At 41.9% G+C, this 22,558-nt stretch overlaps 1 protein-coding gene across 4 annotated transcripts in view; it reads right to left on the bottom strand.

Annotated features, from left to right (window-relative positions):
- Positions 1-1,481: 1,481 nt before the first annotated feature.
- Positions 1,482-22,558, bottom strand: part of LOC141113175 (ATP-dependent RNA helicase DHX58-like) — a 437,515-nt gene continuing 416,438 nt past the window's right edge. For all 4 annotated transcript variants that reach the window (XM_073606104.1, XM_073606103.1, XM_073606102.1 and 1 more), the window contains one exon: positions 1,482-5,481. In XM_073606104.1, the coding sequence (XP_073462205.1) occupies positions 5,293-5,481 (189 nt within the window). In that variant the 3' untranslated portion in view covers positions 1,482-5,292. The remainder of the gene's footprint in view (positions 5,482-22,558) is intronic.

Genomic DNA, 22,558 nt, shown 5'->3' on the forward strand with positions numbered 1-22,558 from the left:
ATACTGGGGAGGTGCGCTTGCAGGACGTAAAGGAAAAGTCCTGCAAGCAGCATCTTTGGGGCGGTGCGGGAACACCACTCCTCACCTGCCTCTGCCCATTGAAATGAATGGGCGACGCTTTTAAAGCACCCTAAAAGAGATTTGAAAGCAGCGCTAAGCGGCGCTTTTAACCCCGCACATGCACCGCCCCAGTGTGAAAAAGGTCTTAAAGTCAGCAGCTGCAATATTTGTAGCTGCTCAATTTTAAATGTTGAAAACCAAGTAAAGTTCCAATTTAAGGAGAGGGCTACGGAGCTGATTTGCCTAAAGTGCTGCTATCAAGAAACATCTAAAAGGTAGGAAATATTTTTTTTTTTTTAAGCGGTGTTCGGCCTGGGGGAAAAATTAAATGTCAGCAGCTACAAATACTGTAGTTGCTGACTTTTAATATATGGACACTTACCTTCCCAGGAAGCCCATAACGTCGGCACAGTAGCTGATTTTCGGATCGGCTGTCGGGTGCTGCAATTACCATTTGTTGTAAGGGAAACTGGCAGTGAAGCCTTTTGGCTTCATAGCCAGTTCCCTAATGCGCATGCGTGAAGCTCACTGTGCTTTCTAACTGGCCAGCGGCGAAGGAAGGAGGAGGGCCGAACTTCAGAGGGACAGCCACGTGGCGCTGTCTCCCGGAAGTTGGGAAGGGTACCTGTCAAAAAAAAGGTGCCAAATGTTATTTTATCCCCTTTCCCCTAAACTCTTTATTTTTTTTCTCTTATATCTTTTCTTCCTCTCTTATTTTCTTCCCCTTTTATTGCTTTACTCTATTATTCATCTCCCATTTTATTCCTCTTTTCATTTCTTCATTTCTCCCACTTCAGCACGACTTCAAAGCTGACTATCAGTGTGATTTCATGTGCAGCTTGCTGATATCTGTGCAAGTTCATTTAACAGATGCAATGCAAGTCACAATAAATCACATAGAAATAGTGCAGAAACCTTTTTCAAAGTTGCTGTGACTTGAGTCGCATCGATTTGAATGGTTCCATTGCTGCAAATGGCGACTATGAACTGTCAAGTCACATGACAAGTCTCACTGGTGTGAACCAGGGCTTAAGCATTGAATATATAATATTACAAAACATAATTTTAAAAGACTTTTTAGAAATTGTTTAGCATCTTATCTTCAAAAATTGTATTGTTCTGAAGTCCTGGATTGAAAATGAAACAAAGATTGGTTGCTATGGTCAACAGTACAGTTTTTTTTCTATTGTACACTTTTTATAGTCTTTGCATTAAAATCAATGGTATCTAAGTATACTGAGCTGTGCATAAATATAGTCTAACACATTAAAGTGATTGAATGAGAGAAAAGGGAGTTTTTGGGACTTTTGTATGAAGCAGGAACCAAAGGGATAACTGTCTCCATCCCTATCATTAATTAAAAATAAGAGCGAATGGCGGGACTTTGTATAAAGCACACAGCAGCAATAAAGGAAGTCAAGTGACTGGAAAATAATGTTTATTTATATTGAATAATCTTATATAAAACATTTTGGGCACACAACCTCTAGGAACATTTGATCATAGTCAACATAAGTTGCATAGTAACACATTAAAGTGATATGAAAGGCTATTTTTTTCTTACAATAGAAAAGATGTTACACTTTTCTGCTCTCTGCAATGATATTGCACAGAACGGTTGTTTACCTCCTCTTTGGAGATCTCCCGCCAGTGCTGTTAACTTCTCCCAGGCACCGCCAAGTGCCCCTTCAATCAGCTAAGTGCTAAGGGGGCTCCCAAGCCAGGATGTACATCCATAGACACACACAGCACCGGCAAGCCACACCCCCTGCTTTCTCCTCACAGGAGTTTAATTGACAGTGCAGCTTAAGGCTCCAGCTGCCCTCAGGGTCTCCAGGAGACCAGAAAGAGAGAGCAGTACTGTAGCCAGGAAGGCACTGGAGTGGTTAGAGGTGTCAGGTGTTTAAAAATGGAGGGAGGTAAATTGATGAGGCATTTTTGTATCTTAATGGAGGGAATGCATTACAGTAGTAAATGTTAAGTTAGCCATTAAGTGTAATGTAAGATTTGGAATTCTTTGTAGAGTTCACAGATTGGTATATGATCTTTAATGATTATAATTCAAAGTGCAAATGCTTACTAAGCATATTCATTTTCCAAGCAAGTTATCTTGACAGCATACAGGCAAAAACATTGACTCCATTGGTATAGTGCAAAAAGACATCTCATTGTTCTATATAAGTGACATGATTTATTCCATTAGCAGTACCTAACGTGTTTGTAACCCTAAAAAAAAAAAAAAAAAAATGGAACCTGTTCCTTTAAAACATTTTATACAGCACAGTGCTTGACCACAGTTTATCATGGCTGCTGAGCCGTGACACCGTGGTCAGTTTACGTGCCTCCCCTCATCCGCTGTGTCTCCTCTCTCCCCCGACCCCCCCCCCCACCTCCTTGCCTGTTAGTAGGGATGAGGTCAATGTTCGAGTCGAACATCGGGTGTTCACCTGTTCGCCGAATAGCGAACAATTTGGAGTGTTCGCGGCAAATTCAAAAGCCGCGGAACACTCTTTAAAAGTTTATGGGAGAAATCAAAAGTGCTAATTTTAAAGGCTTATTTGGATGGTATTGTCATAAAAAGTGTTTGGGGACCTGGGTCCTGCCCCAGGGGACATGTATCAATGCAAAAAAAAGTTTTAAAAACAACCGTTTTTTTGGGAGCAGTGATTTTACTAATGCTTAAATTGAAACAATAAAAGTGAAATATTCCTTTAAATTTCGGACCTGGGGGGTGTCTATAGTATGCTTGTAACGTGGCACATTTTTCACGTGTTTAGAACATTCCCTGCACAAAATGACATTTCTAAAGGAAAGAAGTCATTTGAAACTACTCGCGGCTATAATGAATTGTCGGGTCCCGGCAATACAGATAAAAGTCATTGAAAAAAACGGCATGGGATCCCCCCCAGTCCATTATCAGGCCCTTAGGGTCTGGTATAAATATTAAGGGGAACCCCGAACTAAATTTTTTTAAAAATTGCATGGGGGTCCCCCCAAATTCCATACCAGGCCCTTCAGGTCTGGTATGGATATTAAGGGGAACCCTGCTCTAAATTCTTTTTTAAAAAATGGCGTGGGGTCCCCCTCAAAATCCATACCAGACCTGATTTTAAGGGGAACCCCACGCCAAAATTTTAAAAAAATGGCGTGGGGGTCCCCCCCAAAAATCCATACCAGACCCTTATCCGAGCACGCAAGCTGGCAGGCAGCAGGAAAAGAGGGGGGGCGAGAGAGCGCCCCCCCTCCTGAACCGTACTAGGCCACATGCCCTCAACATGGGGAGGGTGCCTTGGGGTAGCCCCCCAAAGCACCTTGGGGCCGAATGGTTCGTCCCACATAAAAAAGGCCACAAGGACATGTCAAGCAATACACCACATGGTCAGAGGAACAAGTGTAAAAACCCTTGATGGGGTATGTTTTGCCTTTCACACAAAAGTCCCACTGACCATGCCTCACAAACCGACAGGTTTTACATAAAGGTTTGCGGCATTGATACATACCAGAAATAGCTAAAAAAGTGGGAATGGAGTGACCAAGAGCAAGGGTTTTTTTCTTTAGTTTGTTTGGTGCCACCATACTCTTAGGCCCCTTTCACACTGGGGTGGTTTGCAGGTGCTATTGCTCTAAAAATAGCGCCTGCAAACCGACCCAAAACAGCCGCTGCGGTCTCTCCAGTGTGCAAGCCCCAAGGGCAGCACACTGGAGAGGTGCGCTAGCAGGACAGGAAAAAAGTCCTGCTAGCAGCATCTTCGAAATCAATGGGACAGCGCGGCTATACCGCTATACCACTGGCAAAGCGCCTCTGCAGAGGCTTTGCGGTGGTTTTTAACCCTTTTTCGGGCCGCTAGCGGGGGTAAAACTGAATACCGATGGTAAAGTGCCGCTAACAGTAGCAGCGCTTTACCACCGATGACGCCCCTGCCCCAGTGTGAAAGGGGCCTAAATGTTTGGTGCCTTTCTGTACGCAAACTTCAGGTTGTTGGGTAAAACAGGGAGGAGAAGCTCGTCCTGGAGCAACAGAGGCCAGTGTCTCCGCAAGATGCTCTCCATCTGTCTGTGGCGAAAATGAAATTGGGTAACAAAAAGCAAGTTATTTCTATTTTTGTCACCATGGGTAGAGGGGCATGATGAAGGAGGTGTATTTTTATACAGAAAGTATGCTGTTTCCACAAGATCAGCTGGAAACCCTTTGTCAAGGAATTTTTCTTTCAAGGTCTTACTCTGATTTTCATAATCATCATTTCTAGTACAATTCTTTTTAAGTCTGCAAAACTGGCTCTTAGGTATATTGTTGAGCCATTGAGGATGGTGGCAGCTTTTGTAATGAAGAAATGAATTTCCTGCTGTAGGCTTAGTGAAATTCTTGGCATGAATTTCTTTACCAGCAAAAAACAATTCTAAATCAAGAAAGGCTAACCTTTCTTTGTTCATAACAGAACTGTAAACCCATGTTATCGTTGTTACAATGTGCGACAAAATCTGGGATTAGGGAAGCATTACCATCCCAGATGATGATCACATCATCTATGTATCGTCCATAGAACAATAGAACACGGTGTGGGAGGAGAAGGGATTGTTATGCCATATGTGCAAGGATTCCCACTGACCCATGGTGAGGTTAGCATATAATTTTCAAATATAAAATAATTGTGGGTAAGACAAAAAGAGGTGGCCTCGACAATAAAGGAGGCTTGTCTGGGATTCAACATGGGGTCCTGGCACAAGAAGGACTGTATGGCGCCCAGTTCCACATCGTGTGGTATGGAGGTATATAGAGATTGGACATCTAAGGAGACCCAGAGATAGCTGGGCTCCCAAGAATAGGAGGAGAGTAATTCCAGCAGACGGGTATCATCTCTGATGTATGACTGGAGGGATTGGGTGAGTGGCTGGATGAACTGATCAACATATTGTGAGAAGCCACTAGTGATACTTCCCATGGCCGCAACAATAGGTTGTCCAGGGGGATTGACCAAACTCTTATGTACCTTGGGCAGGTGGTAAAAATACCTGTACCTGTTATTATTTATAGAGGTTCATGGTTGATACAATGGTATTTAGTATCTTTGATAAAAAAAAAAAAATATATATTTTTTTTGGGCATAAGCATAGAGAATGAAGTTTGATACAAAACTGTTTTTTTCCCCCACACAGCAGTATGTCCTTATTTTTAGTATTGCTATGATGTTGTCCATTTAGGAAACATAGAGCTTTATGCATAATGCTTAATTCTCAGTCATCATACTCAAGTAAATTGTTCTCTTCACAATACTGTATGTAATTAAACAGCTCTATTGGAAAAGGCACATCCTTCCATTGTTTGTAGGGTCTACGCTCCTCAGGAGTTTCTATTACAAAATTCTTGATGCTGACAACTGGAAGACGCACTGCTTTGTATATCATAATAATGCCCCAGTTCCGCTGAAAGAAATAGAATATTGGGTTAACTGAAGCATGTAAACAAATGGGAAAGCAACAATGTTGCTAATAAATATAGGAATAGTAAAACAGAAATTTAAAGTGATACATTGTTTTTTATAGCATTTCAAAACTGCAGACACACATGAAGATACACTGAAAGATATTTGCACATATATTCACATAGTCCAAAATATTTTCAAATATTGCAGCAGCGCTTCATGCCCAAAACTGTTTCACAAAAATAAGCTGTCAAATAAAATCCATACATTAAACACCATGTAGCGGAGGAGGTTTATTGTAGCTTTCGCTGTGTTCTGTTAAAGGGCCTTCCACCATATATTTCACTGCGTGAGGGGAACTACCCCTATGGGGATGCACTCACCAGAGATACAGCAATAGTACGCCTTGAACCATGAAAAAACTTCTTCAACGCAATGAGTATGTCCACCAGGTGTCAGTCACGCTTACTGGCGCTCCAAAAGTACCATATGAGAGGAATGGAATGTCCACATAGTGTGATATTGCTTAAAACTTTTATTTCAAACACAATACCCCCCTTAACAAAATATGTGTACCAAAAAACAATAATATTGAAGCAAATATAAAGTGCACTGTGCCTGTGTGATGACCCAGTCGCTGGGAAGATGAAAGAAAACGTCCGCTGTGTACAGCAGCGGTATGCTTCCTGGTTCTCTCGGCCCGTGGAACGCACACGTCACTTCTGGTAGATCACCTCACTGACGCGTTTCGTCGCTTCCTGACTTCGTCTGAGAGCGTGATCTACCAAGATGGAAGCCGGTATTTATAAGAGTGACAAGTGTTGTGACCAGAGTAGACCCTGTTATGATGTGGCCACTGAATCAGAATCCGTGCGCCATTCACTGTCTGCAATGGATCAAAGACGGCGCACAACCCCTGATTCATTCATGTCACCAAAACCGGACACTAATTAGGCCATATACAGACTTAATATATGAAGGACCTTGAGCAAACAAAAATATCAGTATATACTCTCATGATTTTACAAAAAGGCCTTACTGATGTAAATGAATTACACCGCTACTAAGCATGGGTACCCCGCAGTACATGCATACATACCCTGAACTAGTGCGGCATGTATAGTCTGGTTCATTGTGCACTCCTATAACCACTACTAAATGCGGATATTGAGCAATAAAAATATATAAAATACATAAAAATTACATATACCTATGTGCGACCTGGACCCAGATAAATAAGTAAATTTAAAATTACGATTAAAATAAATAGATACATATATAATTAGATACATATGTAATCAAATACCATCAGGGTCACCATATTAACCATGCACTAAACGATATAGGATAGGTAGTGTATACTGTATGCATACATATAATGGACCGTAATACATGGGCTGTATATATGTATGGGCGTATCAACAAGCTCTTGAGTATACAGGGATATACAAATAGAATTAATCACCCTCAATGCAACCATACCATTTTTGATGGCCCCAATGTGGCACATATATCGAATAGGGCAAATTCCACTCAAACCCTAGCCGAATGGAAATTGTTATAGTTATGTGGTCAGTGGATTATAAATACTAGGGTTGTCCCGATACCGATACTAGTATCGGTATCGGCACCGATACCGAGCATTTGCCTAAGTACTTGTACTCAGGCAAATGCTCCCGATGCTTCCCCCGATACCTGAAAGTCAGCTGTGATCAACGCATGGGGGAGTTACAAGATTCTCCCCCAGCAGCTTTCAGCAGCTTTAGTGACATACAGCGGTGATCGCTCACCGCTGACTGTCACTGCATCCTCCTCCATACCCCCTCCGTTCCTCTGTCCCCCTCCGCTGTCCCCCTCTGTTCCTCTCTCCTTCCCTGTGTCTCTACGCTGTCCCCTCCGTTCTGCTGTGTCTCTCCGCTGTCCCCCTCCGTTCCTCTCTCCTTCCCTGTGTCTCTCCTCTGTCCCTTCCGTTCCTCTCTCCTTTTCTGTCCCCCTCCGCTGTCCCCTCCGTTCTGCTGTGTCTCTCCGCTGTCCCCTCCGTTCTGCTGTGTCTCTCCGCTGTCCCCCTCCGTTCCTCTCTCCTTCCCTGTGCCTCTCCGCTGTCCCCTCCGTTCCCATCTCCTTCTCTGTCCCCTCCGTTGTGCCGTCCTCCTCCTCCTTCCTTTGTGAATGGACAGAGTCAGCTGACTCTGTCCATTCACATAACTGAAACATTGTAATCTCTTGTGATTACGATGTGTCAGTTTATGAATGGAGAGGAGCCGCTGTCTTCTCTCCATTCATTCTCAGGGCAGCTGAGGCTGCAGAGAAAGGGACTGGGGAATCTCTATCCTCTGTCTCTTTCTCTGTCTCAAGGGGGAGATATCCGAGGTCTGTTAAGACCCCTGATATCTCACCAAAGCCCCCCAACAGGGCTGATTAAAAAAAAAAAAAAAAAAAATATAAAGAATAAAAAAAAATTATTGTAAAAAATAAAAATTGTAAAAAAAAAACAACACACACACATACACCGTTCACCCCCCCCCCCCCCCCAAAAAAAAAAAAGAAAACACTGTCACGTGACCTTAAAAAAAAAAGTATCGGTAATCGTTATCGGCGAGTACTTGAAAAAAAGTATCGGTACTTGTACTCGGTCCTAAAAAAGTGGTATCGGGACAACCCTAATAAATACATATAAAATAACATACAAATTACAGGTGTATCTAGAGCCAGGAAACTAATAGTATATAAAAAAAAAAAAATATATATATATATATATATATATATATATATATATATATATATATATATACCATATACATGGTAGATGGGTTTTTTATATACTATTAGTTTCCTGGCTCTAGATATTGAGGATACCTTACTACTGTGTGTGTCGCTACCTAAAAATTGCCCATTAGTTGGGCTGGGCTGTACTGTTTTTTGGCCCTAGGTTCTTTTAGGTTAAAATGAGATAGAGTACATGTTTTATTCTCCACTTTTACTTCAATCACATAGTAGTACAACTGTATGTTCAATTATTGATCTCAAAGTTACTAGTATCTATGAATATTTAATTTTTTATTAGCACTATTAAGCACTTTGAAGGCCATGTTTGGCTAACCTTATACCACCTAGACTTTCAGAGCTCCTTGTCTTTGACTGTGCTATGTTTAGGGCTGCGGTGGCCATCTGGGGTGCCCCAGTGGTTGATGTATGGGACGAGGTGTATGCTACCCCTTTACAAGGGGTGATCTGTCCTGGAGATTCCAAGCTACATATATGTGCTGAGTAAGTTTTGGAAAGGTATTACAATTTATGTGAATTATAACTTAGATGTATAATTGTTAGCTATCTGTACTTAGCTTTTACCTGTATAATCATGTACATTGTCTATCACAGACTCTCTTGTAGTGTTCTCCTGAGGAAGCAGCGTCATAACCTGTGAAAACGCATTCAGCCTTGTACGTCTTGTACTATTGTGGACAGCACCAAGAGAAATTGGCACTATATAGGTGCTCACAGATGTGCATACCAGTATTCTACATTGTTATTATCACATGAGAGTATAGGAGTGTCGATTATGTATAACCATATACTATGTACATGGTTGTATTTTTTACTTTAACTCGATATTTTAACCACTCGCTTGCTTACTGGGCACTTAAACCCCCTTCTGCCCAGACCAATTTTCAGCGCTGATGCAAATTAAATTTTTATCATTTTTTTCCCACGAATAGAGGTTTCTTTTGGTGGTATTTAATCACAGCTGGGATTTTTATTTTTTGCTAAACAAACAGAAAAAGATGGAAGATTTTGAAAAAAAAAAATCATGTTTCATAGTTTGTTATAAAATTTTGCAAACAGGTAATTTTTCTCCTTCATTGATATGCGCTGATGAGGCGGCACTGGTGGGCACTGATAGACTGCACTGGTGGGCACTGATAGGCTGCACTGATGGGCACGGCTAGGCACAGTTAAGGCGGCACTGATGGGGACAGATAAGGCGGCACTGATGGGGACAGATAAGGCGGTATGATGGCCACTGATAAAATGGCACTGATGGGCCCAGATGGGTGGCACTGATGGGCACTGATAGGTGGCACTGGTAGGTGACACTGATGTGCAGCACTGTTGTTGAGGCACTGATTGTGGGCACTGATAGGTGGCACTGTGGGCACTGATAGGTGGCACTGTGCGCACTGATAGGTGGCACTGTGGGCACTGATGGGTGGCGCTGGTGGGCACTGCTAGGCAGGACTGTTGCCTACTGCTAGGTGGCACTGGCAGGGGGCACAGGTGGGCACTGAGCATCTGCAGCAGCTCGCCGTCAGTCAGCGCGAGGAGAAAAAATAGCCAATTACCGGCTCTGTTGATATCACATGATTATCTGTCATTGGCTGACAGCTGATCACGTGGTAAGGGGTCAGGATCGGTAAGACTCGCTGATCACAGAGCGCACCGCGCGCGCCCTACAAGGGGCGCGCAGGCTGCTCGGGCACGGGAGGACGTCAATGGACGTACTCCTGGCAAAGCAGGTCCTCGCTGTAGCCGTCATTCGACTATAGCGTGGATCTGAAGTGGTTAATATACTTCGTAATATCTGAATATAAAAATGAGTGTCATATACCTCTATACCTCTTCTTGCATATTGCATTTGCTGATTATTTGAGGATGTGGCACCCTTATTATTTCCCTATGGTATGGCTTTTTTTTTTTTTTTTTTTTTTTTTTTAGCATACTGTTTACTTTTATGGAGAACAAGAAATGGGCAGAACACTATAACCTTATTGATGAAGTAAGTACCAACCCTATCTTCAATTTGGGACATTTGAGGTACCATATACAATCAACAACTATTATTTAAAAAATCCTCAAATATTTATTGACCAATTTCTTTCATTTTAAAAGAGAAAAAACGTATACACCCATATTCTTAAAAATAATGACACATGATATGCAAAATATTCATACATTGGCAAAAGCCCAGGCGCGGACAGATAAACTCCAAGGTTTTACAAAACATTTCAAGAGAGAATTACACCTATCCAAAAAAAAACATATAATTCCATATCGACATCGCAAACTTTTACACCACAAGGGAAGGAAGCTTATCTCTCTCTCTTATCCCCAAACCAGAAAAAGATCATACAATGTGTAGTAATTATAGGCCAATCTCTCTTACAAATATAGACATACATCTGCCCCGAGCATAGCAAATTTGTTTATGGGGGAGTGGGAGGACAAAACGATTTTTTCGGTACCCCGCACCCAGCTCCTGCTTTACAAACGATACATAGATGATTTGTTTTTTATTTGGGAAGGGTCTAGCGACAGTTTACATGAATTTTTAGATGAACTCAACTCTAATGCTAATAATATTAAATTGACCAGTGAATATAGCCAGAATGAGATACATTTCCTGGATGTGAGCATTTTTAGACAAGGTGATAAGTTGGGAACCAAGGTCTACTTCAAACCCACAGACTCTAATAGTTACTTGCCCATTGATAGTGGCCATCACCCTATGTGGTTAAAAAATATTCCAAAGGGACAGCTCACTAGGGTGAAAAGGAATTGTTCAGAAGAAGGGGATTTCTTGGTACAGGCTCAGATTATAAAGAAAAAATTTATGGAAAAGGGATATTATGAGGAAGCGCTAGATTCTATTATTCAGGAATTAGCTATACAACCTAGGGAAACCTTTCTAGAAGAGGGTCCATTGGTCCCAAATAGGGACAGTCATGAATGGAGCTTCATTTCAAGCTTCCACTCTCAGTATAAAGAAGTGGAAGGCATCTTTGCCGCCCATTGGCATGTGTTGCGCATGGACAAAGTGTTACAATCAGTTTTACCCTGTAGGCCTCAGTTTATCTACAGAAGGGCCCAGAGTTTCTCAGAAAAAGTAGTGCAGAAGGTGTTGGATCCTCCATCTAGGCCCCCTACTTTCTGGAATAAGAATGGTTTTTATAGCTGTAGGAGGTGTCGTGCTTGTAAGGACGTGGAGAGACCAGTAAGAGCGTTGGAGAGTTTTACATCCACCTCTAACAATAAAGAATTCGCCATCAAAGAGTTCATTACATGCAACACCTCCTATGTTGTCTATGCTCTCCAATGTCCGTGTGGGCTTATTTATATAGGTCGCACTAAGACTTTTAAGAATCAGGATTGCAGAGCATATAACAAACATAAAAATAGGTTTTAAAGACCACAATGTTTCGCTCCATTTCAAACTAAAGCATAACCAAGATCCCTCTGGCCTCATGTTTTGGGGCATTGACCATTTAAAACCGAAATGGAGGGGTTCCAATTTGGTCCATGACCTGTCTAGGAGAGAGACCCAGTGGATCTTTTTGGCGGATACATTATCGCCAAGAGGGTTGAACGTGGAGTTAGACATTAACTGCTTCATAAGCGATTTTTAATTAATTGTTATGGAGTAGTGGTGATCGTTTTCTTTTTAATGCCTAATCTGCTTATTTACTATATGCTGTATACAGTTGAGGTTTGCGCTTTTTTCATATATATTCTTTATTGGATTATAATTTTTTTTTTTTTTTTTATATATTTTTTTGGATTTTATGTGAGTGTATGCCCCATGGCTTATATATGTTTACCCCGTATCGAGTTCGTTTCTTCACCTTGGCTACTATATAAGTGTATTGTGTGACCTATGTAAAAAATATATATATATATTTTTTAAAATTTAATTTTGAATATAAATTTTAAGGATATTGTTCAATGCATGTCGTTTTAAGCGAATATTGGTTTTAACCTACCTGAATGGGGTCCTTTTTTAGAAATCTACTGCCCACTATTTGCCTCTTTATAACTGACTGTATTTAGAGATGTAATGTGAATTAATTTATTATCTGTTTTTAGTTGAATATTCATTGTTCTTACTATGTGATGTATTAACGATTGGATTATATGGAATCAGAGGCTTGCTATATTTGTATATGCGCCTGATATGCTATGTTACCATGCAGTGATCAACCTTTAGCGATCGCCTGATATGCTGTGTTGTCATGTAGCGATCATCTTTTAACGATCGCTGCAGTATGTATATGCATATCGGCGGACTTATTATGATAGATTCAATATGTGTGTTAATTTGCACATGATGATATATTGTTAGCCCCCACTATAAAAGCATAATGCGTAGTGTCAGTTTATACATTTACTGGCTGGCTTGTTTTAGCCTGGGGGTGTATATTCTCGCATATGCGAGCTAATGTGCAGAGTGGTTGATTGTCTCTCTCCCCCTCCCGTAAAGAAGCCGTCAGTGTGTATTTCGGCCGATGACTCGCACCTGTCACGCCGAATGCTTCTCTGATTGGCTAGGGAGGATGGGGCTGGGCAATATAGACCTGTCCGTTAGTCGTGTAGGCACGCCCTCTGTTGAAGTCAGGATATGACGAAACGCGTCAGCGCGTGGCCTACACGACGCCGGAAGTGACGCTTGCGCTCCACCACAGCCTGACTCGCAACCAGGAAGTAAGAGATCGCTCCTTGGGAAGCTGAACCGGCTGATGTTTACCACGGTGAAGTGCTGGGTTTAATACTTCCTTTTGATGTGCTCTTTTGATTGCAACATTAATTTTGGTGATTTTTGAGTCCTGATCGTCTGGGATTCCTCCGGAGGGGTGCTGACAGTGACCTGTGGCTTGGATTTCTCTTTCCTTGGAAGCTTATGATTATTAGGCTCTGGTGAGTTTAACCCCCTGAGGGGAGTGTGTTCTCACAGGGTGGAAGTGGATGGATCGGTGGAAGGTGCACACTGAATTTCTATACTCTGATCACCTATGAACACTTTCTGAACCACTGTGTCTACTGCCCATCTCTCTCAAAGGACTTTTGTTTGTGAAGTTGGCCACATATATCCGTTATAGCTCAACATTAGCGCTGTTTTTAGTGTATTATTATAGTCTTATTTGCTGATTATGGTATGCCACTATTTGATGATTTATAGACATACATCTATATTCTAAGATTATTGCTAATAGGTTGTCAAAAATATTATCTAAACATATAAATTTAGATCAAACCGGTTTTACAATGGGGAGAGAAACGAGGGACAATATAATAAAAACATGCACATTAATGGAATATGCTCAGAAAACCGCCATCCCAACATGTCTTTTTTGTCGGTAGATGCCGAAAAAGCATTTGATAGGGTGGGGTGGCAGTTTTTGGAAGAAACTTTAATTCAATTGGGGATGGGACCAAATATGCTTAGTAAAATTATGGCATTATATGCCAATCCCAGGGTAAAAATACAAACAAACTGAATGCTTTCTGAATATATAGAAATAACAAATGATACTCGACAAGGATGCCCCTTGTCTCCATTGTTCTATGTATTAGTAATGGAACATCTTACTACAGCAATAAGGAAGAATGAGGATATCCAGGGGATAAGGGTCAAAGGTCAGCATTATAAAATGGCAGTATATGCGGATGACTTGTTAATATACAGTGAGGACAGAAAGTATTCAGACCCTCTTAAATTTTTCACTCTTTGTTATATTGCAGCCATTTGCTAAAATCATTTAAGTTCATTTTTTTCCTCATTAATGTACACACAGCACCCCATATTGACAGAAAAACACAGAATTGTTGACATTTTTGAATATTTATTAAAAAAGAAAAACTGAAATATCATATGGTCCTAAGTATTCAGACCCTTTGCTGTGACACTCATATATTTAACTTGGGTGGTGTCCATTTCTTCTGATCATCCTTGAGATGGTTCTATACCTTCATTTGAGTCCAGTTGTGTTTGATTATACTGATTGGACTTGATTAGGAAAGCCACACACCTGTCTATATAAGACCTTACAGCTCACAGTGCATGTCAGAGCAAATGAGAATCATGAGGTTAAAGGAACTGACTGAAGAGCTCAGAGACAGAATTGTGACAAGGCACAGATCTGGCCAAGGTTACCAAAAAAAAATTTCTGCTGCACTTAAGGTTCCTAAGAGCACAGTGGCCTCCTTAATCCTTAAATGGAAGACGTTTGGGACGACCAGAACCCTTCCTAGAGCTGGCTGTCCGACCAAACTGAGCTATCGGAGCCTTGGTGAGAGAGGTAAAGAAGAACCCACAGATCACTGTGGCTGAGCTCCAGAGATGCAGTCGGGAGATGGGAGAAAGTTGTAGAAAATCAACCATCACTGCAGCCCTCCACCAGTTGGGGCTTTATGGCAGAGTGGCCCGACGGAAGCCTCTCCTCAGTGCAAGACACATGAAAGCCCGCATGGAGTTTGCTAAAAAACACCTGAAGGACTCCAAGATGGTGAGAAATAAGATTCTCTGGTCTGATGAGACCAAGATAGAACAGTGAAGCATGGTGGTGGCAGCATCATGCTGTGGGGGTGTTTTTCAGCTGCAGGGACAGGACGACTGGTTGCAATCGCAGGAAAGATGAATGCGGCCAAGTACAGAGATATCCTGGACGAAAACCTTCTCCAGAGTGCTCAGGCCCTCAGACTGGGCCGAAGGTTTACCTTCCAAAAAGACAATGACCCTAAGCACACAGCTAAAATAACGAAGGAGTGGCTTCACAACCATTCCGTGACTGTCCTTGAATGGTCCAACCAGAGCCCTGACTTAAACCTAATTAAGCATCTCTGGAGAGACCTAAAAATGTCTGTCCACCAACGTTTACCATCCAATCTGACAGAACTAGAGAGGATCTGCAAGGAGGAATGGCAGAGGATCCCCAAATCCAGGTGTGAAAAACGTGTTGCATCTTTCCCAAAAAAACTCATGGCTGTATGAGATCAAAAGGGTGCTTCTACTAAATACTGAGCAAAGGGTCTGAATACTTAGGACCATGTGATATTTCAGTTTTTCTTTTTTAATAAATCTGCAAAAATGTCAACAATTCTGTGTTTTTCTGTCAATATGGGGTGCAATGTGTACATTAATGAGGAAAAATAATGAACTTAAATGATTTTAGCAAATGGCTGCAATATAACAAAGAGTGAAAAATTTAAGAGGGTCTGAATACTTTCCGTCCCCACTGTATGTCACTAACCCAATTGTTACAATACCAAATCTTATACAGGAATTTTAAAAATTTGGGAAAGTAAGTTAATTTTAAAGTTAATTATGAAAAATCTGAAATGTTAAATGTATCCCTAACAGATAAGGTACAAGAACTCCTTCAAAAGGACTTTACCTTTAAATGGCAAAAAAAAAAACAATAAAATATTTATGGATATTTATTCCAAAAGATTTGAACCAATTACAAGAATTAAATCATCATGTGATAATTGGTAAAACTATAAAAGCACTTCAAAAATATGATAAGATAATTCACTCTTGGATAGGAAGAATTAACGTAGTAAAAATGGATATATTGCCTAAAATATTATACGTATTTCAAGCTATTCCTATAATCCTCCCAAAGAAGTTAATAACACAGATAAGTAAAGCTATAGGTAGTTTTATATGGACTCAAAAAACACCACGAATAAAAAGAAGTTTTAATCAGAGATAAAAAAGATGGAGGCTTGGCATTACCCGATTTCGCAATATACTCACAGGCAGCATCATTAATAAGGATAATAGATTGGTTTCATAATGCAGAAAACAAACAATGGATAACTTTAGAGGAAGATATAATAGGATTACAACTAAAATCCCTCCCATGGATTAAACCTCAATTTCGACCAGGAAAAAAAGACTTAACTATCTTTACATCGGTAACATTAAAAATTTGGGATAAGGTATTGAAAAAGGGGGGACTATTTACAATGAATAGCCCAATGACTCAATTGTTCTCCAACCCGGAATTTCCACCAGCAGTAACGGCAGTTAACTTTATTAAATGGAACCGGATGGAGAACACAAGAATAGATCAGACCCTAAAAGAAGGTAAACTTCAAAAATTGTATGAAATAGGGCCAGAACATAATAATAAATGGATACAATATTATCAATTAAAAACATATATTGAATCTTTGACACGACAGTCCAGGATGGATAGACCATTAACCAAACTCGAACAGGTGTTAATAGAAGAACGAAAACCGAGTCATAAACTAAAATCTATAAACTTTTAATTCCTGTGGGACCCATTAATGAAATAGCTAGTATTAAAAATGGGAAAATGAAATAGAAAGTCCGATATCATTATTAGAATGGGATAAAGCAATTTTATTAACACATAAATTATCAATGGCAGTTAAGCATCAAGAGCGCAATTACAAAATCATGATGAGATGGTATTGGAGTCCTGTAGATTTAAATAAAATAAAGATAATACGGAGAAGTGTTGGAGATGTCTAAGGGATAAAGGAACAATGGTACATATTTGGTATGAATGTCATGTGGTGAAGAAATTCTGGTGTAAAATATTTGAAATACATAAAGTGGTATCTGGAAATGAGATGCAACCAAGCGCTAAGGTTTCGATGCTGTCAATAATACCTAGTCCTAGATCAATGAAATCCATAAAGACAGATATTCTTCACCACATGACAAATGCAGCTAGAACGATAATAGCTCGAGAATGGAGAAAAACAATCAGTCCTACAATAATGGAATGAATATGTGAAATGAATGAAATACAATATATGGAAGAAAAGATAATAAGAGAGGGGACAGAAAAGGAGCAAAAGCCTATAAGGTGGCAGCAATGGGGAAAGTTTCGGATGTCGATAATTAAACAATATTTGTAGATGGGAGTGGAATACCTTGTAGAGATTGGAGAGAAAAATTTCCTCTTTTTTTTTTTTTTTCTTTGGCACTAAAGAGAGTGTAGGGATGGAAAAGAGTAGGAGTGGATGAATGGTGCGGGTGAGTGTCGTACGTATGTCGTAGAGAAAATATGTTAGTTGGTTAAGTATAGAATAGGACATTAGTAATTATGATTTTTTAAGAAGAAGATGTTATGCAATAATAGGATGTATAGGTTGAGGATGAAGGCTGTTTATATGTATTTGTATAACTGTTTTTAAAGAAAAAGGTTTAATAAAGAGAGATTGAAAACAAAATATTCATACATAATTGATACCAAACACCTCTCTACAATTTTATTGTAATCAGCTGTCAGGAACGTGCTCCATCATCTTAGTTTTGGCCATGGCATTCTCCTTGTCTCTCTGTCCACCTGCAAGCTGATTAATGTGGTCAGTCTCTATGTTGCGAACAAACCTGATATAAGCCAGCCAAGCTTGCAGTCTCATGCTTGTGCTAGAGTGTGATAACATGTGTAATATCTGATCGAACACCGTCTGCCCTGCTCAGCTAGATTGGATTTCCATGTGTATGACCTTGGGCCAGATAATGACTATTCTCTAAACTCTGCCTGCCTTTTACCTAGACTGTCATTGAACCACTCTGCCTGCCTGCCAACTGCAAGTACTTGTTTGCTTTGCTTAGTTTGCACCTGCCCTGGCATGGTAGCCAGGCACTATAGAATTGTCTGCCAACTGCAAGTATCTGTTTGCTTTGCTCAGTTTGTGCCTGCCCTGTTGTGGTGGCCAGTCACTATAGCAACAAGTACGGGTAGTACCGTGGTGGTCAGGCAACCGAGTACCGGTAGTCCAGCTTGCCTTATGGGAAAGGAGGCTGCTATAGGTGAAAAACACAGAAGCTAGCTATAGTGCCTGACCACCTGCATTAGGCGTAAGCATGACATTATCACAAGCCTTTAACAAAAAAATTCTTTGAAGATGGATTCTACACAGGCTCGTTTATTTGCTGAGGAGATTTGCAAACTGACACGCCAAATTCAGGAACTGTCTGTGCATGCAAACGCACCTCCAACAGTAACACAGTGTCAGGGCTGGGCTCAGTCCTTCCTTATCAGAGCTCTAGTGCTCAGCAGTTGGTTAATTGCTAGTACTCTTCATTCCACAGTGACTCACCTGGTCTTTATTTCCTGCTCGTCAGCTAGCCCTGCTGACTATTTAAACTGCCTGGATCAGATTTACTGTGCCTTTGCCTGGTCAACATATCCGGATACTCTCTGCTGTGTTTTCCTGTTAAAGACTTTGCCTGGCTGACTTCTGGTTCTTGATCCTGTTTGCTGCCTCTACTATGCTGATCTCTGGACTCCTGTTTCACTGGCTTGTTCCGACTACCCATTCTGGTTACCGAACCATGGCTATGTTTTGACTACGTTTGCTCTGTTTGTACCATTTTTACCATTTTATTAAAGTGTGATTTTTATTGAACTTCTGTCTCAGTCTGATTCATGGTTCCCGATAGTAGGCAAAGGCTATGAATACAGAAAATGCAGGCAATCCACTTACTGGTAATAGTTTTTCCAGATTGGATAAGCAGGATAACGACATAGATCAGTTTGCCATAGCTCTCTCTATAAGAGGTATGTCTGGTTCTGCTTCCTCAGCGATTTGGAGGCGATCCAGTTCAATGCAAAGGGCTGCATATTCCCTTGAGTAATGTGCATAAACCCTTTTACCTCCCTTGTCCATGAGCCTGGTCACCTTATGCACTGTACCTATTATTCTGACCATTGCAGAATTTTATAGGGAGACAATCCGCTTCTACTTGATAACATCTCCTGCCTATCCCCTTATCTTAGGTTATCCTTGGCTTAAGCCGGGTACACACTACAGTTTTTTTTCTGTGCAACACCGCAGGTTTGCATGTAAAAAACCTGTCAGCTACGGTCGGAGCCGCTGTACTAACAATGCGAGTTTAGTCCAGTGATCTCCCCTGCTGAGCTGTTGTGTCCTGACAGGGGGACAGCCCTCTGCCAGAACACTCCGATCAGCTCTCTCTGCTATTGGCTGAGAGCGCTGATTGGGAATTGGTCGGCGGCGCTTTAACAGCATGCACGTCTGACAGAACAGCTTTTTTTGAACCGGCAACTGTCTCCCGAAATTCTGCTCATGTGTATGGGGCATTAGACTCCATAACCTGCACATAGATTGCGCTATAGGGGAGATTAGGTCCTGGTCCCAGACCTGCATCCAGAACTGCATTAAAACTGCTGACCAGTTGCCCATATGTAACTCTTTTGTGGCCAGTACCAGCCATGTGCCTTTATTACAGTCCTATTCTGATCCTGATTACATCAATTTTTCAAAGTGTGACTCCAGTTTGCATACCAATTTGCCTTTATATGACTGTTGTAGTGTAGCGGTACCCCCATAGGAGCTGCTTGGATATTTGTACCCGGGTCTCCCACTGATTAATCCACAGCTAGTTATGCAGTATTTTCACACAGCCAGGTGCACACACTCTTGTCGTCTTCAATGACCAGTCTATGTTTTTATGTTTTGTTTGGATAGGAGAAGGGAATTAGTAGGATACTCCAAATTAACTATGTACAAGCAAGGACAACTCTCTCTGTAGAACTGTGAAGCAGATTATTCTGGTAAACCATACAGCATTTGTATAGAATGAACAAGTCCCTCTGTAGCAGATGGCATACCTCCCAACTTTTAAACTTCAGAATGAGGTACACTTGAGGAAGGAAGTAACCTTGCATAGCGCACCATGGCAAATGTGGTTGTGGTCAAACTCTTGAGAGTGGAAAGTGCTTAAGGGGCGTCGTTAAACAAAACTGGGGCTTCCTTGTACCTATAAAATATGCTTTTATTGATGTTCCACAAGCAAGAGTCTCATGGATACTTACAAACCCCAGCACATTCATTTAAAACAGAGAGCAGGGTTCTGGGATGAGCTGCATACAGAGTGAAAGGTTCTGGGATTAACTGCATACAGAGTGCAGGGTTCTGGGATGAGCTGGGTACAGAGTGCAGGGTTCTGGGTTGAGCTGCATACAGAGTGCAGGGTTCTAGGAGTGAAGGGGGGCTGATGACATATATACAGGTGTGGGGGGGGGGCTGACATATATACAGGTGTGTGGGGGGTGGGGTTAACATATATAAAGGTGTGAGGGAGGACTGACATATATACAGAATTGAGGGGGCAGACATATATGCAAGTGTGGAGGCTGACATATATACAGGATTGAGGGGGAAGGCTGACATATATTCAGCATTGGGGGGGGCTGAGTGCGTAGAGGTGAGCTGGCCAGTGTGTGGATTTGATGGGATGGCCCATGGGCAAGTCCTGGGGAATGTTGGTGGTCAGGCTCGGGGGGGGCAGGCCTAAAGCTGTGTAAGGGGCCCAAACATTTCTGATGGCTGGGGCCATCAATGCAGCCTACCAGTGCCCACCAAATGCAGCCTCATCAGTGCCCACCAAATGCAGCCCCATCAGTGCCCACCAAATGCAGCCCCATCAGTGCCCATCAATGCAGCCTAACAGTGTCCATCAAATGCAGCTTATCAGTGCCCATCAAATGCAGCCCTATCAATGCAGCCTACCAGTGCCCAGCAAATGCAGCCTCATTAGTGCCCATCAGTGCAGCCTACCAGTGCCCAGCAAATGCAGCCTCATTAGTGCCCATCAGTGCAGCTTACCAGTGCCTAGCAATGCAGCCTACTAGTGCCCACCAATGCAGCCTACCATTGCTCACCAATGCAGCCTACCAGAGCCCATCAATCCCGTTTATCTGTGCCCACCAATGCAGCCTACCAGTGCCCATCAATGCAGCCTACCAGTGTCCACCAATGCAGCCTACCAGTGTCCACCAATGCAGCCTATCAATGCCCACCAATGCAGCCTATCCGTGACCACCAATGCAGCCTATCCGTGACCACCAATGCAGCCTACTAGTGCCCATCAATGTAGCCTACCAAAAACGTAAATGTATTTTATCGGGATTTTATTCTGTTCGGTTTTGTCATTACAGCCCAACGTCATTCCAGCCACAGCATTCACGCCAGCCTGCATCCCAGCCTGGTACGGCTTCCCTCACTTGTCCACTTGCCTGACAATTACCATCATCTATCCCCCTTTGGAACTGCAGACATCTGACGGCCCACAGCCTGCAGTCCATCCAGATAAGATGTCATGGTGACACTCGCCTGCACCCCTGTACAGCAGTGGTGACTGATGACTCATTCATCCATCCCTCCTGGACCTGTGCCAAGCCACCGGCTCTCAAAAGAAACAGATAATCTGCCTGCACCACATTAACCCTTTTGAGTGCCTTTCATTTTAATCATCATGTTTTTATACATTTTATTGTTACACTTTGATGGCAGCGCCTTCTCCTTCAGTTTCCAATTCACAGAAGCTATCAATACCCTCATTGAAGAAGAGCTGCAGCCATTTATAAAGTGAACTTGTTCCACATGTACTGATATTCTACCTACAATGGGTCCAAGACCCACTCTCTTTTTGCGATTTGCGGATTTTTATCTATTTTTCTTTTTTATGTACCAATCTAACTGGCTAGGCATGTTCAGCAATAACTTGGACATTAGCAATAAGACTGAAACATGTAAAGTCCCATTAAGTGCCCGGGTTCTGACATCTGCTAGTCAAACCCAGGAACGAGCATGAAGAAATGTGAAGTCCACTCCACTGGTACCTTCAGTGCCATCAACTCTGCAGCATCAGGAGCAACACATCTTCTTCTTGTGGCAAGCCATTGCCTGAGCCTACAGCAATGACTCTCCTGCATACAATCAACACAGTCAGTTGAATCTGGAGAAGCTTTTCAGTGGAAGTCCTTTTCCCGGCACTTCACTTTTAGAACTGAAAGCGCTTTTTAGCATAAGCCCTTCCTCTAGCACTTTACTTGAAGAAAGGTAGCGAGCAACTGCCCTCTGGCATGGCAGCAACTCTCACAACTTGACTTTGTGAGAGATAGTGGTCCACTGGCCAAAAGATTTTCGCAAAGTGTCCCTTGTAACAATTAGGGGTTTACCCCCTACAGGTAGCAGCCCCTGGCTTGAATAGGAGAAGTCCTCTACAGCAGAAGCTTCTTCTTCCAGATGATAGAATGAATCCCAGATGCCCCTGCTTTAATTTGCAAGCATAGAAGGGAAAGGGGATTTGGGAATGGGGGATTGCCCCGGGAACAACTTTAGTAAACTTTAAACAGGTGTTCCCTTTTTTCAACAGCCGTTTAGGCATAGCAGCGATGAAAGAACTGTACTCTTCTTTCTTTCTGAGGCTCCCAGCACAATAGCCTTTAGCCCAGGTTCACACCAGTGCGATCACAGCCATCGCATGCGATTCACACCCACACCTGCGGTGC

The sequence above is a fragment of the Aquarana catesbeiana genome, linkage group LG12, assembly GCF_042186555.1.
Source record: "Aquarana catesbeiana isolate 2022-GZ linkage group LG12, ASM4218655v1, whole genome shotgun sequence".
Classification (NCBI taxonomy): domain Eukaryota; kingdom Metazoa; phylum Chordata; class Amphibia; order Anura; family Ranidae; genus Aquarana; species Aquarana catesbeiana.